The sequence below is a fragment of the Anas acuta genome, chromosome 10, assembly GCF_963932015.1.
Source record: "Anas acuta chromosome 10, bAnaAcu1.1, whole genome shotgun sequence".
Lineage (NCBI taxonomy): Eukaryota > Metazoa > Chordata > Aves > Anseriformes > Anatidae > Anas > Anas acuta.
Window position 1 is genome coordinate 14,132,776 of NC_088988.1, and position 18,456 is coordinate 14,151,231.

The 18,456-nt window shown below is 36.1% G+C and overlaps 1 protein-coding gene across 2 annotated transcripts in view; it reads right to left on the minus strand.

Annotated features, from left to right (window-relative positions):
* The window catches only part of NFATC3 (nuclear factor of activated T cells 3), a 66,189-nt gene that overhangs the window by 16,392 nt on the left and 31,341 nt on the right, over positions 1-18,456 (minus strand). For both annotated transcript variants that reach the window (XM_068693607.1, XM_068693606.1), the window contains exons 4-9: positions 12,512-12,711; positions 11,186-11,358; positions 10,296-10,436; positions 7,903-7,958; positions 7,141-7,267; positions 4,281-5,333 (exon numbers count right to left, since the gene is read on the minus strand). In XM_068693607.1, coding sequence (XP_068549708.1) covers positions 4,281-5,333; positions 7,141-7,267; positions 7,903-7,958; positions 10,296-10,436; positions 11,186-11,358; positions 12,512-12,711 — 1,750 coding nt within the window. The remainder of the gene's footprint in view (positions 1-4,280; positions 5,334-7,140; positions 7,268-7,902; positions 7,959-10,295; positions 10,437-11,185; positions 11,359-12,511; positions 12,712-18,456) is intronic.

Below are 18,456 nucleotides of genomic sequence, written 5' to 3' on the forward strand. Positions count from 1 at the left end.
CTGACAAAGCAGACTTGCTGCTTTATGTACACAGAACTGTTAGAGGATTTCTAGTTATGATTTATAATAAATCCACATACTGAATTTTCTAATCTCTGGCTTTATGTAATGGAGATGCAATGAGCAACAAAATGTAAGAGGATTAGCAGAAGGTCATCCTGATTTGCTGAATATAGCCTAACATAATACCTTGAAAATGGTTAAATACAGAAATCTCATCACTTTTTAGAAAGCCGTGAAATCCAAGGTAAGCTCACACCTAAACTGCAAAAAAACACAAAAGCCTAAGTTTTAGATCAATAGTATTAGAATAGCTTCAGATTTAAAACTTGACAGTGGGATAGGCAAACTGCCACACTAGGAGCACTTCTTAAAAACAGTGAATAAAATCAACAGGGCCTCATCATACGACAAGACAGAGCCTAACTGACTGACTTTTCCAAGTTGTGAAGGAATGGGACCTTCGTTAGATGAGTACACAACATAGCATGGTACGGATGGATGATGGATACAGGAAGTGACCGGCTGCCTGGTTGTCATGTTAGCCTTCTTATTTAGGCGTGTGGCCCTAATTATTCTGCTATCTGTACGGGGAACAGTTAGCCTGGGAAGATGTGCAGAAGACAGACTTGGTGAAAGCTGTTAAGGGAAAACCAAGGTCCAACATGGGAGAGACTGGGTGAGGAGGAAGAGAAAGGAAAGAGTAGGAAGCTGCTTTTACGCAGTTCCAGTCCAGAAGTTTCTCCACCTGTGCAGATTGACTACTGGAAAGTCCTAAGCAGAAAAAAGTACTGGTTTTCAGAATGTCTTTTAAGTGGTAACATACACTACAAATTACTTTGAATTTGTGTTACATTTCACACATTTTCTGTAATGTTATTCTAATTCCATATCTAGATGCCCTTATGCACTTTGATTTCTTGTTTCGTTAAGTGGGGGGAGAAAGGATTGTGGGGAAGAGGAATTGCACTATACACACAAGCAAATACAAGGAAGGGATCAGGAAATGGTAAAACATCAATTAGATCCCGTTCAAAAATGAGGAAAAAAAACTACCCAAGTTTCAGTAGGGGAAAAATGAAATTCAGTGTAATTTCTGCAGATGTACAAGTAAAGGATCTGCCTTTAAATTCTGCAATATCTTTTGTCACTCGTAGTCCAAACAGAGCCCAACTTGCACTACTACATGTTGGGCAAGGGAATAAAACAAGATTTTAACAGTCACCCCATTCTGGTCATTACCAAGCATATCTGACTTTGCAGGAACTGTAAATGATGAATCCAGATGGGTTACACCTTCCAGTAGATGCTGGATCAAGACTAATCCAGATGCTCTTGGTTTGAGTGCTGATGAAGTGGCATTGTAGTTCTACATTAAGTTTCAGATTTGTGGGGAGGAGAGTCAGAGTTTGAAGAAAAAACCTGAATGTTGGCTGAAGAGGCACTGAAATCCACTTTTGGGAGTCTTGTTTAACAGAATTGATGTATAACTACTAGCTACTTTATTATGCTTTTTTTTTTTTAATAATCATACTCTGTCTAGCTAAGCAATTAGAAGTAGCACTTCTGTACTGCACTTGAATTTTTGTTCAAATATTTTCTTGGCAAATAAAGTATCTACTATGCTAATTTTGAAATCCTGCACACTACTAAAAGAAAGAATACTTACGCTGTCAGGGTGTTGTTTTCTGTTTTAACCTCCTGACTTAAATATTATTCAACATTTAACAACTCTAATCCAGATGTGATTTTAAAAAAAATTTTAATTGGTTTTCCCTTACTATTATTTTGAGAGCAGTTTATTTGCCTTAAGTTGGTAACCTTTAAAAACCTGTTTTCCAGCTAAATATAGCTTTCAGGTTTGATAAATTACTTGGGAGAACATATCATATCAATATTTATCTACGTATGCATTTTTGTTTGGATTTTTTTTTTCCATAGTTCTTATAACATTAGAGTAATTCATTCACAATTTGTGTCTAGCTCTATCTGTATGGAAACAAAAATTCAATTATAAACAAAAGCAAATTTTTCAAATTATCTTATAAACCACAGTAATATATTAGATACATTACAAAAGGAGTGTTCCTGTCTAAACATGTTTTCTAATTTAAAACTGATTAAGCAGAGGAAGTATTTATTCATGTTGAGAGTATTGAGCAGCTTGTTCCTTTGCACTATGAACTTCAAGATTTTTCAGACAGCAGGTTTCAGGCTAGACATCTAATTTAAATTTTGAGGTTGGAAATGAAAAATTAAAAAAAAAAAAGTTTTTCTGTTTCTTTGAATCCTAATACTGAATAAATCAATCACTGTATGGCAGTAATATTAAAAATGAAATGAATGTAAGCTCAGTGCCTGTAAATGTATAGCTGCTGCCAAGTACTTGTTTAGTATTAAAACCAAGTTCTGTTTCCATATAGGAAATGTATCATTTAATCGCCAGTTATCAGAGCTTTAAAATTCTCCAACTAGCGTTATTTAAGAAGTAACAATTATTAAAGCTGTGGTCACGAATCATCTGAAGTATTAGCAAGTGGTCAGCCTTTTATAAGGTATCTCTTTCAACTTTTCCTGTGATTCAAAGTATAAAATATGTTTGTCAGAACAGAAACAATTCAGTAATTTCATTATATATATAATAATATATAAATAGATTAGATTATTATATGCTTCATTATATTTATTTATATTTCTAAAATCAGCTAGTATTTATGCTATAGGAAAAAGAAAAAAATCTGGCTCTCTTCTTTGCTGTGCATTCCTTCTAACTCCCAAACAGGTACAGACAAACTGCTGGACCACTCATAAATGCAAAACACTTCTACTTAGGTTGTGTTAAATTTAACTACAGTATTTATTTTTTTGGGTTTAATTTTTTATTCCTGTATCTTTTTGGTGGGTGTGAAGGGAAGCAGGATGAGAAAAAGACAGCTTCTACCATGACTTTTTTTTTTTTTTTTCAAACTTTAAGATTTCTTTCTCACTCCTAAAGCATAAAAGTAGATAGATAGATAGATAGATATTTTTTTTTTTAGGCATTCTGTTTCATAAAGCCTTCCAGCCTTCTTCTTCTTCCCTCAGCCAAGTCCTTGAAAGGATCAGTCTCTTCATTCTTTTCTAGATTAAGGAAAGTTGGTTGATTGTGCAGTGTTTCTAAAACCAGAGTATTATTTAACTAGGGTGGCCACTTAACTGAAAGCCCAACTATATTATCACTTTCTCTCATTTTCTTTCCAGTATGCTTTGTCCTAACGGCATTTCCTACTAAACTTTCTTACTACCAACTGGAGGTTACAATAGCAAAGTTCCGTTTAGGCAAGGAACTGGGACTGATCAGGATATTTAACAGATGACCTATGCTTAAATCTTTATGGCATTGTTACTGCTGATGCAATAATTACAAAGGACAAAAATTACAGTTATGACTACTGTAGAAAAAAGATACTAGTAAGATTTCCATCATCAATATCAAGCACCTCTGAAGGTCAGGCCTTCTGTTCTTTCAGTTATTTTAGTCTGACATGTTCTTTAAATGGCTTCTCATCTATGCCTAAAATAGTCTGATGCTTAGGAGCTGCTCTCTCTTACTTTCCACTTGGTTGGAGAAGTTTTTTAACTTAACATTGTGCAAGTATCTAAAGTAGAGGACTTTGTAGTCTGGCCTCAAGCATTAGAATGTCTTCCACCATGGTCCTTGTTTATGGTAAGCAAGTGAATTCTCAAAAAAAAAAAAAAAAATGTAGCCAAAGTGGTAAGGAAAAAGCATACAGCTACTGTGAGCAGAGGTGCTGAATGACAACAGCATTTCTACAGAATGCCTATGAAGAGACTAGGACAGTGCCAAAATGCATGTGCTACATTTTCAGTGAAGCAGGTTGTCCGTCAAAACTGGGACAACCCCATGAAACAAGACTCCAAACTACAGTTATGCAACTCAGACATTGTTAGGACTTTCACTGAAACATACCAGTAAGACAATCAGAAGAGGCTTCAAATTAATTCCTTGTACATAAGGTGTCAGTATGTATGAGTTAATCCTCTGGCCCTGTTTTATGACTAAAACCAAAGTCTAGCAAACTAGACTAAAGTACTTGAACTGTATAACTACAGCTGATATAATTAATTTTAAATAAGTCATTGCTTTAGGCACAAAAATGACTCCATTTTGATAGTACAAATTTACTCTTGTAAAGAGTGGTCTAAGTTAAACAGCCCTCCCCCACACCTGCTGGTTTAATGTAATTATATCCCAGTATTAAAATATTAGATCTGCTTACCATCATCCAGTGTGATGTCTTGTAGTCCTATCGTTTGAAAATTCAATTCTCGATCTTCAGGTTCTGGTTTAATGTTAATAGCTGCCCCATCTGGTGAAAATGGAGATGAATCGCATACGGTATGGTGTACTAGGGATGAAGCTGCATTAAGACCTCCCAGTGCAGGACTGTGTGCTTGAGGGGAGTGCTGTCCCGAGTGACTTACAGTGGTTGGCGGGGGAGATGAGGCAGGTCCTGAGCTAGGAGATTGATAAGGCATAGGCTGTAGCTGGGGTGAAGAAGGTCCAGACAGCGGTGAATGGACCATAGGGTGGGAAGCTGTTGGGGATGGGGATGAAGCAGATGCTGGGTTTGTAGGATGGTACGGGACTTGCTGCAGCTGGGGAGAAGACTGCCCAAGGGAGCGACTCATTGCAGAAGGGATGGAGCCTTGCCCAGCACTCGGGCAGTGGTATCCCATTGATGGTAGGTGCGAAGATGACTGTCCCGAATGGGCTGAGTGTGCTAGCGGGTGCCCTGCGGTACTTGATGTTGACACAGAACCTGGATTTGAAGAGTGGAACGGCATTGGTGGTAGAGCTTGGCAGCTAAGGTTTATCAAATGAGGTACAGCTGTGTCCTGCTGAAATGAAATAGCATCAAATCCTTGGCTGGAGGCAGAGTTCATGGGAAGACCAGACTGTCCATTGTATACATCATTAGACTGCATAGGCTGGTAGGAAGGCCTCACAGGAGGTGCTGATGTTACCTGAAAAGACTGAACCACAGCAGGGGGCAAAACGTGACACTCCTCACTCGGACTAAGGTTTCTACCTTGCATATGCGACAGGTGGGACACTGCAGAGGTCACCATTGCTGTGTACGGTGGCTGAACTGGACATACAAGGCTCCTGGGTGATGTAGACAGTAAATTGTCATGAGGATGCCCTTGGTCTGGTGAAGGCAACTGAGTTCGGATAGGATGTAGGCCCTGGACGTTGCTTGTGTGAGGCAGGGCCAAAGAGGGAATGGCAGACAAATCCACCTCGTCTCTGTGCTCTTGCTTCATTATAACTAGAAAAAGTAAAACAGCATGTTACAATTCCACCTCATTTGTATCCTGTGATAAATGCACACTAATAACTGTTCAACAGCCAGAATAGCATCATTACTGCCCTTGTCCTAATTTCCCTTTTCCTCTTGCTCTGCTTTCTTTTTTTTTGGACTTTAAAGGGTCAGCATTACAGGTATATAAAGGGAGAAGAATCCTTCTAGCATTATTTAAAGGCAGGTCTCTTCCCTTCTAAACTATCCTGCTATGCAGCGTATGGTTCTTAAAGACATCTGCAATTCAAAAAAAGTTGCAAGAAAGAGAAAGTCCAGTACATCTGAAGGATCCGCTCATCAAAGGTATGTGTTGTGGGGACTGTTGCTGGGCTCCACTGAAAACAGGCAGGTGAGTGCAGTATCAGGCACTAGGAAAAGGTGAATGACTTTTTTTAATCCACATTTCAAACTTTCATTAGCCTTTGATCAAGATGACTGCTGACCTTTGGCAACTCAGTTCCATTAGTCTGAGTAGTGTGTGTTGTTTTTCTTAGGGCAGCTCTTTAAGTATATTCTCTAATTTCAGTGATGGCAACTGTTCTAAATAGGTACGCTTTGTTACAGGACTTGTTTTTTGAAGCCAAAGGCAGGCTCATTAAAATACTGATTTTAAGCGTAAATAGTAGAAAAATGCTAACATTCTTAATGGCTTGATTTCTATTTTAAACAGTACATGTTAAAAGTGTTATAAAAAAAAAAAATTGATTTTTAAAGGGTTTGTGCAGTAACAGCTGCAGTTGTAAGTAAAATAACTTCTTATTTAAGCGGTAAGTTTCATTACTTCATTCCACCACTTAAATATGGATTTTTCATACAAAAGTATCACTTAAGATTCTTCTTTTAATTGTATGAGGAGCTGATATTTGTAAGAATAACTGCTGAAAAACATCACAAATTTGGTAACGCATAAATGAATACTTAGTGTACCACAAACCTAAGTAACATTACTCAAATTATGCATGAAGTATTTTTAGAGCACAACAAGCAAGCAAAACTTATTTTAAACTGTAGAAACTAATAGAAGCTTTCCTTGCCACTATATAAATTAGCTTCAAGAAGTTTGTCTTAATATTTATATCTGACTTTAAAGATTCCTTCAGCTATCTGTCCTCAAGTACTCCAAATAGTCCTAGAAGATCTAGCTCCATCATTAGCACCAAGTGAACTGACTACTCTAAGTGGGCATGAATTTCTTAATAGAAAGAAAGTGGCAGGCAAAGAAGTAGGTATTTTGTATCTAGATAGTAGTGACTAGGAGCACTTCTTGTGCTAAATGGAAGGGATTAAAACTTTTTAACTGAAGTAGGTACCATTTTTCAGTCCTGGCTATGTTCCAAGCTATTTTCTCTGAATATACTGCAACATGTCCAGACGACTTTTTTTTTTTTTTCTTCCTTGCATATAAAGTAGCTTTTTGGAATATCTAAGGAAGAAAAAAATGCCTAACACATGCATAAAAATGCATATTCTGTTATCTCACTACCATCACTGTGGGTATTTAGAAGAGCAAATTCCAAGATTCACTATCATTTTCAAAGACTGGTAAAATGCAAATTATTCTGTAAAAAATATAACAAAGAAACGCCTTGCTGTACGCGTAGCACTGTAGCTTAATATCCTAAACTTCAGCTTCATAATTAGATGAGTTTAAGGTGTTTTACAAACTGTTCAAATCTAGTCTTATCTATCTTTAAAAAGTATGAGACTGACTGATACACTTTCAAATGTCTATTTTACATGGCAAAATAGAATGCAGCTTTTGGTTTTTTAATACCTGGTGTATAAGTAAAACGTTGAGATTGGCTTTTTTTCCTCTTGCCATTGCAGAGATAAAACTGCACCTGAACTGCAGCTGTAATAGTTTTGTTATGGTATGGAGGAACTTCAAGTATGATGTTTGCCTATATGAAAGTTGAAATGAAAAAGCTTTACATATTAAATGCAAATGAAACTGCTATTAATTACAGAAGAGTTAAAACAGTTTTATTACAAAACTAAAGCAAACTGCTATTCCAGAATATACACTTAAAAGTATATGCATATATTACATAACAAAATAGCACTATAAGCAAACTGTTATTTAGAGACTTTTTTCTTTCTTAAACACAAGTGTTCTGAAGGCAACACTTGAAATTAACAAGACACATCTAAAGGATGCTTTGTTTATCTGCCAGAGCATAAAACACTCTAGGAGTCAAAGAACTGCAATTCAGATCATTAAACTGGCAAGAAAAATTCGAATGCGCCGGAAATTATTTGTTATCTTAGAAAAATTATCTTCAGATTTCTTTTAGTTAAATCTGAATTTATTTTTTCAATGCTTTCACAGCATGCATACTACTTCCAATTCTTTCAACGCATTATCTTAATAAGTACTTTATAGTAGTAAGCCAATTTAGAAGTCTCCAGTTGTCTGTCTGGATCAGCCAGTGATCTACTTCACTAAATGAATTCTAAATTTCAGAACAACAATGAAAATTGAGTATTCTCATTTGAAAACAAAGATTTCTAAAAGAAGAGAAAGTAAGTGTCTCACCCCTTGACACTTTTCCCTGATTATTTTCCCTTCTACCTCCCACTGAGGTCTTCCATCTGTTGAGAGAAATTTACAAATAATTCAAGCAAAAAGCATTTTCTAAAATCCTTAAATACTTAATCTAAAACTGCATTTAGTTTTAGTCATAAAGAGGCAATTCAGGGAGAGATACAGCTGACAGGCATATTGTAAACAGACTGCAAGTACAAGGATGCTTTCAGAGTTTCAACGCTACAGACATTGTGAAGCTGGGTGTTGTGCAGGATCCTGCATTTTGAAAGAACTCCTGCTGATTACTGACAGTTAAATCTAGTTCTAGAGTAGGCAGTGTGTACTCTAAGTGGCTGGGAGTGTTTTTTCCCTATTTTTCTTAAACTTTCTTTTAAAAATGTTTTGGAACTTCTAACATGATTATTGAAACAAACATGCTGAAGACTTACAGTATATATTCTCTTTCACATAGTGACTTAACCTGTATCTTCATGTACATATCCAAAGGTTATGTATTTAAGACAAACACCCGCCCCTGAACTAAAAGACCCTACAATTCAACTACAGGGCAAGTTACCTGTGTTGTGAGCGAAGTTCACTTTGGTGAACCTCTCCCTGCTCTCACCTAGCATAACCTAAGGCTTGATTCTCTGTTATTGGGTTTAGTGCAGGTTATCAAGAAACCTACTGTCTAGCAGAAGTATTTCTTTAAAGGGGCTTAAAAATGCAGCTTTAAACATTGGGTGTCAAAATATAATGTAGGAAAAAACACTTTATATTGTATTTGCTAATTAAAATTAACACCACATTTTTACTTAAATATTTAAGGAAAAGATAAGATGTAGAGGAATTGGACTTAGCTGCAAACTTTTCCTTTTAATGATTTACTTTTGCTACTCTTTCCTTAAAAGTTGAAATCAGGTATTCAAGTTCCAGTAGCAATAATTTAAGTTGCTGAAATGTTAAGTTCTACATATTAAAGGAAAAATCAGAGAAGAAAAGGAAGTTCCTGGATCAGGACAGCTAATCCTAAACTTTCAACTATTTTTCATGGATACCAGTTTAGAGAAGAAGCATTAAGATCACAGCACGTATCCAGAACTGCTACAGAACCAGGAAGGAATGATGGATAACAGAACATCTTTAAGTAAGTTGCATATATGTACACCTGTGTACATCACAAAACAAAAATATTTTCATAGGGCTTTGGGGTGTTAAAATTTATAGTTTATGTAGTTGCATACCAATTTAATTTTGCATAATGATGAAAATGGCATTTGTTTTTGGAAAAAGACAAAACTGTGAAGAAAAAGGTTTACCTAGATAAAAAGCAATGCTTTTGTACTAATTATTGACTTTGATATAGTGCTATTCTTGTGATACAGGTATTGTTAGTAATTTTGCATTTACTAAGTTTTCTACCTATTTGGGATTTTGAGATTACAGAGAACTGAACTTGTATGTTGGTGATGCAACCACCGAAAACTTAATCACCCCTTAAAATACAACTCTAAGAGCCATATATTTTCAATTTGCGTAAGAAATTAGATTTTACTAACAGGCTGTGTGAAGTTTTTAACTAGAACAGCAATTATCCACTGCTTTATTCTATAGGAATGGATGTGTTTTAAACTTTTCAACTTGAAGTAACAGAAGGACGAAGCAAATGCCTTCGAAAAAGCTTTGATTGCAACCAATGCCTCAAAGCAAAATAGTTCAGGTTTGTCACAGGTATTACATACTTCAGTGAGAATAATGTCACACACTCTCCATGCCCCCCAGCATTAAACTTTCACAGAAATCAAAACAAAGTACTGTGCGCTCCAAAAACTGTCTATTCTAAAACGCCAATTCCTTTGACATCCCCTACTCTGTTCCTTCCCCAAGTCTAGCACTGCTCTTTTCTAATGACTTAAGCTATCCCCCCACGGTATTACTTAGAGCTTTCAAATGATTTTTTTTAGCTGCAAAGGAGTGTCATGGTTAAAATGATAACCTAAAAGCAGAACAGAAACACAAGGGAAGTTGTGTGTTATGTTGCAGTTCAGGGAAAAACAATGAGAACAGATAAATGTCTGTGTTTTGACAATCTTCCTAGGCTATCCAAGTTTTAGAGCTTTTCATAACGTGAACAGTAACTTTACTGACAGGCATACTTCCATAACTGCCTGGTCAGTACTTTGTACCTGAAGAACAGACGTTTTTAGTATTTTAAACAAAACTAGTTCTCCAGAGAAAAACACAAAACTAAGCTCTCTTCTGGAGTTCTTTGATGTTTGAAATTAATCCAGAACCATTTCAAAAGTGATAAAAGAGATGAAGAACACATATAAAGTCAAGCTCAAGTAGTGGTTTTGGTTTTGTTCTTAAGAAGAAAAAAAATTAAAGAAAAGGAGATTTACCTTGTCCTTTTTCAAAAAATATAATTTTTGATTCTGGAAGAAAATTGGATCCTGTCACTACCATTTCATGGCCTCCATTTACTGAGCAACTACTGATGCTGTATTTCTCAATCTGAGGAAGTTCTTGAGCAGATCGCTGAGCTTTAAAAATGAAAAAGAGGAAAATAATCCATCATTTTAACCATAGTAATACTGCTTTTATGATCCTAAATTGAAGAATCACAGGTGAGAGTAAAACAACCACATATAAATCATAGTTGTGCATTTATCTTTGTTTTCAGAATTATGTTGAAATTATATAATTATAGAAAAGAAACACAAAGGAGTCACAAAACCTAACAGTCTCTACTGTTACAGCAAATTAAAATTTTAATTTAGGAACACTGGTGTAAAAACTACTTTAGTATTTAATAGATAAAATGAGTTCTAGGACTAATTAAGATTAAGGTCATGCTTTGATTCCTTACTGCCAGCATTTAAAAAACAAAATCCCCAGAAGTTCAGCTGTTCGTTGGGTAAGTAACGGTACAGACTCCTGTAAATGAAATGGTATTATTTGTTCCTAAAATGAGTATTTATTTTCACTGAGATACATGGGCTGCCTCCCTTCATATACAGGAACTTCTGAAGCTGCTAGCTGCATGACTGCAGTTATTAGGATTAAAACCTAAAACACTGCTGTTCCTCCAAACAGCAAATGGGGTTGCCCATTGGCAAGTACCATCTTTAAATAAAACTATTACTATTTTTACATAATTTAGCTCTTTACACAAAATGGTTGTCACACAATTGTTACATATATTCTGACACTAAATACTGTCAGAATGACATTACTACTGACACATGCAGAAAACATGGCTATAAATTATGTACAGTTAAAGCAATCTTACAGCATTCAACAGGTATGGAAGCAGTCTGCAGAGATAAGACTTTTCCACTAGGTTGTGGGATGTGAACACGGAACACAAGCCGCACTCTGGTATTCTTTCTTCCAATATCTGTCTCTCCTTTACGGAGCTCTATATCTGAATTGCGAAGTTTCAAAATACCCGCACAATCGATACTGGAGACAGGTGAGAAAGGATGGATTAGAAGAGAAATGGAAGAAAACGAATCAAACTGTTGCTAAAGTATACTCTGTACGCCTTTCTGCTAAGGAATGGAGAACATTCCACTTTTTCCCCATGTTAATGGAGGCATTAAAATAACATTAAAAATAGCATAACATATCTGTTAGTGTCAGAAATAGCAGCAAGTATTCTCTTTAAACATTGTTCTGTCTTGCAAACATCTAGTTGCTGCTTTCTTGAACCTTTAAAAGATTGTTATTCCACTTAACTGCACATTGTTTAACCTTCACAGTAAGTTGTTTAACACAGTAAATATCATTTTCAAGGATGATATTTAGCACTGCTTAGGAAGGACTAGAGAATGATCACATCCCAGCTATCATTCAACGTGCTTATTGATTATTTATATAAGCCACGCATACTTAAATCAAACAACACACAAGTGGTTACTATAGCATGTAACTTCAGGAAAGCCTAAGCTGGCTTCAGAAGTATGTGTTAGAAATAAATATGCTACATTAATAAAGAAAAAGTGTAGTTCGCTCAGTTCACTGACTCTCCAGGTAGAAAAAAGCAGTGTAGTTGTTGCTAAAACTAACTGATATTAAACTATTATTCAGTATATTCCATCTGACAGGACCTAAACCATGAGAAGAATCTAACTGCTAAAAATAAAAACTATATTAAAAAAAATCAAAATAAGGAAAATGCCAATGACATGGTAAGTTAGATGGCCACATTCAATGAAGAAACAAGCAGTTGAACTGTATGGCTATACTTTCACAGAAAAAAGTCACCTGTTATATAAGAAAAAAACAAAAAAAAACACAAACCACCAGCCATTTATAACCTCCATGCAATTCTACAGCTGTGGGATCACACATACATACAGACTGTACAGGAAAAGAGAACCCCAGAATCATTCACCCATCTTCCCATCAATCATACCAGCTGTCTCGTCTTTCTACTTCACTACTTCTAATGTTACCTGAGGATTTATTTCTGAATACTGGCACGTTTAAAGAGTTGTGTCCAGCTTAATCATGAGTCATACATGTGGAAAATTAGCTGTTTTACAAGACATTTCATTCACATTTGTACAAATGGGGAAAAAAGCCACATATCAACTACACAGTTGCAATGTACCTGGCAGACATATTATTTTCAGGAAGAAGTGGTATTTCCAAAACTTTCGTGCTGGCAATTATTATCTCTTGGCTAGCTGTAGCAACTGTTTTTCCAGTGATTCGGTGCACCTGGTAAAATGCATGAGGTCTTAAGTAGCGATCGTCTGCCGTGCCGATGAACATTTGCAAGTTTACAGGCTTCTCACTGTAGCCCAGGAGCTGATAAAAAATGAAAGATGTATTAAAATATTAGTTAGCTTTTCTGTATTTGCATTGAAGAGTAATAATAAATTACAAACTTCTTCAGTCTCTTATGTTTTCTTCAATGCTGAAGAAAACTGAGTACAGACACCAGTCCTCCAGCAACAGGTATCAGCAACATTTACCAGAATAAATGGATATCAATGTGTCTGTATTCTTTTTGAGTCCTGGACAGAGGAAAACAACCAATCATTTCAGCTACAGAACTATGTTAAAACTATGTTATTTCTGATATTGCCTTTAAACAAAGAAGAATTAGCAATATTATTAAGATACACCTACAGTTTCTAGAATTATTGAAAATATTTTTAAATTTACATTTTTATTATGAAATGCAATTTAGTGAGCTTATTAAGGGGTCGTATGAATGTAAATGTATTATGTTAGGGTAAAGAAAAATTGATTCATAGCTAGAAAATCAAGTAATATTATTTTCTTTATGAAAAAATAATCATTATCAAGTTTTGCTTTTTTTTTTTTCCAAAGAAGTTAACTCGTGCATCTTTCCCTTTCTAAAATATGACTAACCACCAATGCACTCTGCTATCACAAAACTGCCTCTTGTTTGAGCTAACAGTAATTCTAGGCATGAAACACACTGATGCTTCAATAAATAAATTAAACTAGCTATAAAAAAAAAAAAAACAAAAAAACATGCTAGCTTTATGATTATACACTGCTAACATAGTTGTCCAGAAGAGTTAAGGAAACAAAATATAACTGACAGTAACACCCAAGTTTCCTTTACCCACTGCAATTTTAAATGAGACCTACAAAACAGGTCTTACAAATCCACAACACTCACTTGATCTTCAGTATTCGTGCAGTTTGTGTAGACTGATGCACACTGCAAGTTACATGATTTCTAAACAGCAATGGTAACACATTTATATTTCACTGACTTTAATTTCAGTTTATGTTACAAATGGAGGGAGGGGAGACAGTCACTCTTTAAATGTGGTTTTGTCACATCAATATTTTTGACTTTAAAGTTACTTGGTTGCACAGCAATATTATCCAAGCTCTTTGCAGAACTAGCACATAAAAAAAAAAACACAAAACACACACAAAAATGCAAAAACCCATGTCAATTTAACCTACTTACAAGAATAACAACACCAGTAGTCAGCAGTACAAAAAACAAAGCACACCCACACAAAGACATCTGAAGCACCACTGCAGACTGTGTGTATCTTGATGTGCTACAACTGGTGTGAAGTTTTACCTACACCCAACAAATGCCTCTTTCCTATGTTAAAGCTACACCCATGACAACACCTACCTGTGCTATCACTTGTATTAGAACTTTTGTCTCAATCAATGACAGGAATGTTGTTTCCCAGAGTCTGTAATGTCAAAGAAAGAGCCATTCTCAAAGTTTCAGCTATAGATCTACATGAATGCTTTTGTCCAAGATGTAATGCTCCACCTAGATTTAATTAAGCCATCCAGATACAACCATGTGGTCAATATTTCCTGTCCATTAATTTTTGGTTCAATGTGATTGAGAAGCATAACAGCAAATATCTAGACCATGCTAGATGGAGAAAACTGTGATTAATCATAAGCAAAAACAAAACAAAAAAAAAATGAAGCTCGTTCTTCCCCTTTTCCCCCAGCACACACAGAATCTAAAAATTCCTACAGCCATCATACTGCAGATAGAAATCTCCAGATAAGCTACAGCACATAGCTGCTGTTGAGCAAGAACATATGGATCTTGAAGAGCTGACAGAAAAGCTTGATAGATCTAATGTATTACGTATGTTACAATTACAGCATTATTAAGTAATTCTGTGGTGTTTTTTTTTTTCTTCTGTTTTTCCATTTGTTTTTTTAAAAGAGTAAGAAGGTCCTAAAAGCTACCCCACTAAGACCATACCATCTTCAAGTTCTTCACAGTGGGAGACTGAAGGGAAAGAAAGGAAACAGTTCAGCATTTCTATCACTTTCCTGGGCTGGGTGATCTCAAGACCATTCCTACAGTAAGGAGACCTTGCTGCTTTTCATAGCTGATTGAAGGGAAAGAATTCTGGATTCTGTTGTCTTCAGTTCTCCCTGCACCTTTCCCAGCTGTTGTGCTTTCAAAAGTCAGCTCAGTTCAGTTTTATCATAAAATGCAGACTAAAAATAAGGTTACACTAAAGTAAACTGTCCTGAAAGTTCAACTCTCTTCATCTCCCCCTTGAGTCCAACTACCTGTGGACTCTCAACTACTCTGTGGAACTGACCTGTGCATAGTCAAGCAGAAAAAACGGACTTAATGTTCAGTCAGTAAGTCACATCTCTTCCTGGCTTTAACACTCCTTACCCCTTCAGACACTCGGTATAATGAAATAAAAATATCTGCCACAAAAAGCCAGACAATCTTTACAAGTCACAGAAGCTTTTATCAAACACAATATCCTGCCCTATAATTGATAAATTTCCAACTAATTTCTTACATGATTTCATTTATTTGTGTATTTCTACATTTCACAGGTTTATGTTCTGTCAAATATGTCAATGGTTTTGTTCTCATTGGAGTTCTCAGCACAAAGAGCTAAATCTAGGAAAAAACCCTACCAATGCCTCAGCCTTCACTGAGTGGAGGCAGTCTAGACTGTGTTGATACCCATGTAAATAAATGCACTATTCAGACATTTACAGATGTTACAGTAGAGACGATGAACTTCCCATGACCACCACCAGTGTTCAGGTTTTTCTCCATCTGTCAGGAGTCACCTGTAAACTACAGCAGCACAACCAGATCACAACTTTTACCCTTAATTATCATCCTGCAGAAAGTGGAACATGGGGCCTCTCATCAATTATGGCTACACCCATTATACTCAATGCAGGGCTCCAATATCTTTCTAAAATATTTTTTTTTCCCCAATAACAGATTAGTATTTCTGGAAGCTATGAATTTCAATAATTTAAATTATCTAAAGAAAAATTAAGACCTTATATTCATTTAGCATTTACAGCAGTCACTTTTTGCAAAACTCTCAACACTGTGACCCCACCATCCATTTTCCTCAGTTAAAATTCTGCCTTAACATGATGAAACACAGCCTGAATGTGAACTTTGTTAAACGCATTCACTCTCATACTGGGAATTATATATATTACAAGCCAGAGCTATTAAAAAAAGTTAAGTAACATCCAAACAGGGTCACTGTGACAAAGCTGCTTTCCACTTAACGCTATCTCCCCCATCCTTAGCAATGGATACGTACACAACAGTTCTAGAGATAACAGCAATGAGAGACTGAGACTGACTCACAGAACTGCACCAGTCTGTCAACAGTCAGTGGAGGCCCTGTCCTCTACAGCAGCCCAGAGGCAGTGGGAGCTTACTGCAGTGAAGCAAAGCCCACCCAGTGCCAGTGGTTGCAGTGGTGTTGCCTATAAGGCTCTATGGCTGCACATCACACTTGAATTGCTCAGAGCTGTTTCTAACAATGGTTTTGCTTCCATTATGCTAGAGCAAACGTTCACCCTCTATGCCTTCCCAGATACGCTATGGAAGACATACAGGACCTGGTTTCCAAACATTATTCTGCAAAAGATGTTGGAGATGTGGAAAGCAGCAGAAAACACAAAAGCTCCCTACCCTGCCAACAGATTAGCTATATATCAGCAGGATATCAGGTGCATTTTCTGAATGATGGTCTTGAAATGCAATCTGATTGATTTACGTCACACCAATATGCTAGCCTTACCTCTATGGAAATCTGAAATTATGTTACTACAGCTTGAAAATAAACATAATAATAAAAATATTAATAATATATTAAAAAAAAAAAAAAGAGCCACCACATAGTAGCACTACCTTTGGCACTTTGCTATACTTTTCTATATACCAAATTAAACAAAAACAAACAAGAAATCCAATGCACCGGCAAAACTGCAAGTTAAAAAAACATGCTAATTTTTCTTCAATGAAAATACCTACATAATTAACTTGAAAGAATACATACTGTTTTGTTCAAATACCTAGTGAAGCTGTGGTGTCTGTACCTTTAGTTTACCTTGGTAGAGAACCCATGATATATACAAATAAGAATATAGTGTCACTACACAGCTCATGGGCATGTAAGTTAACGAACTATTTTACAACCTACAACCTGCTGCGGCATCACCACGCTGAAGATGCACATGGTAAATTGCTACTATATCAGCCCGTCCAAGATTCAGTCACAGTTCACACACAGGAAGAGGGTAACTTAAACTACTGGTTGAGCACTGGGGCTTTTTTCCATGCATGCCTTCCAGCACTTATGCCATTACTATGCAATCTTAGAGCTGCATGCTAAAAAAAAAAAAAAAAAAGATATTAATTATAACTAAAAAAAAAAAAAAAAGACACAAAAGCAACACTTTCCCAGGAGTAGCAAGCACTGTGCTGCAGACAACTAATAAGTTACTGCACACTGTCACTACTGACCTCTAGAAACCCTCCTCTGTAATAGAATACTGATACACCACCCACTGCTTTGCAGAGGAAACTCAGCCAAGTTGTTTTTGTGTTTCTATATCGTTTCCATAGCAAAGGTCAGTGCATGCGTAAGTTAAACTAAAGCTGGAAGGCTAAAGACTGAAGGTCACAACAGGATAAGCCAGAACAGCTTCAGCCAAAGCAGTTCCAGCAGTATTACTACATGCATTCAGTAAACTCCTGCATGTCAATACTTAGTTTGCAATTTTTATGATGCATGTATGAAGAGAGTAAGTTAATAAGAAAAATTCCATCATCAGGATGTTGTGTTTTTATATTACAAAAACATTCATACGTCTTTAATGCACGTATAGAAAATCCTTTAGAAAAAAACAACTGTAACACTAGAGATCAATGTGATCACTGAAGTCAGCAGCATTTACACTTGAAAGTTAGTGGTAGGGGTGAAAATCTTTTCCTTTCTGAGGAAATCAGACAGGTCACATTAAGTAAAAGGCATCAACATAACGAGGGCAGCAGGTTTCCAGATTACACGCAGATTGTATTGGGCCATTATGTTGCTCATATGCCGTCAGTTCCATGCTCTGAGCTAACGGAGAGCTTGCAATACCCAGCAAGCTTGTCAGAGGGCTTTAAAATCTCAAGTATTTAGAAGTTCTGCCTCCCTCCTCTGTCTATTTTTTAAAACTAAGAAGGTTCTCTCTCTGTTTTCCATCTGTTGTTTCAGGCCAAGTATTACCGATCTCTATTCAAATATAAATGTTATTTACCCACAACATGTGATTTCTCAAGAGCTGCAACAAGACTTGAGAAGAACATCCAACAGAAAACACACTTCACAGAAAACAGGTACTATCAGACCACCATAGCATACTTTGAAATACTCTTTTTCTGAAAAGTAAAATAACCCAAACCCTCTTTGTTTACTTACAATAAACCAATCTCTAATATTGTCACTAAATCCAGAAGTGATGTCAGGCTTTCACTTGGCTATTCTTTTAGACTAAAAACACAGACAAAAAAAAAAATGGAACTAAAGCTTAGGGAAAAAATAAAGCAAAATCATTTCTTTAGCTACATTGTACACTTAACCAATCCTAGATACTAATGACATTTCAGACAGTGCCAAGACCCATTTGATTGTATTTTCAAAGCAATTTTCCTGTAAAACTTTCCAGCATTCATTAGGAAATAGCCATGTTTAACCAAACTTTTACTTGTGTTTAATATTCATGTTTTATCCTTTATGCACCTTTCCT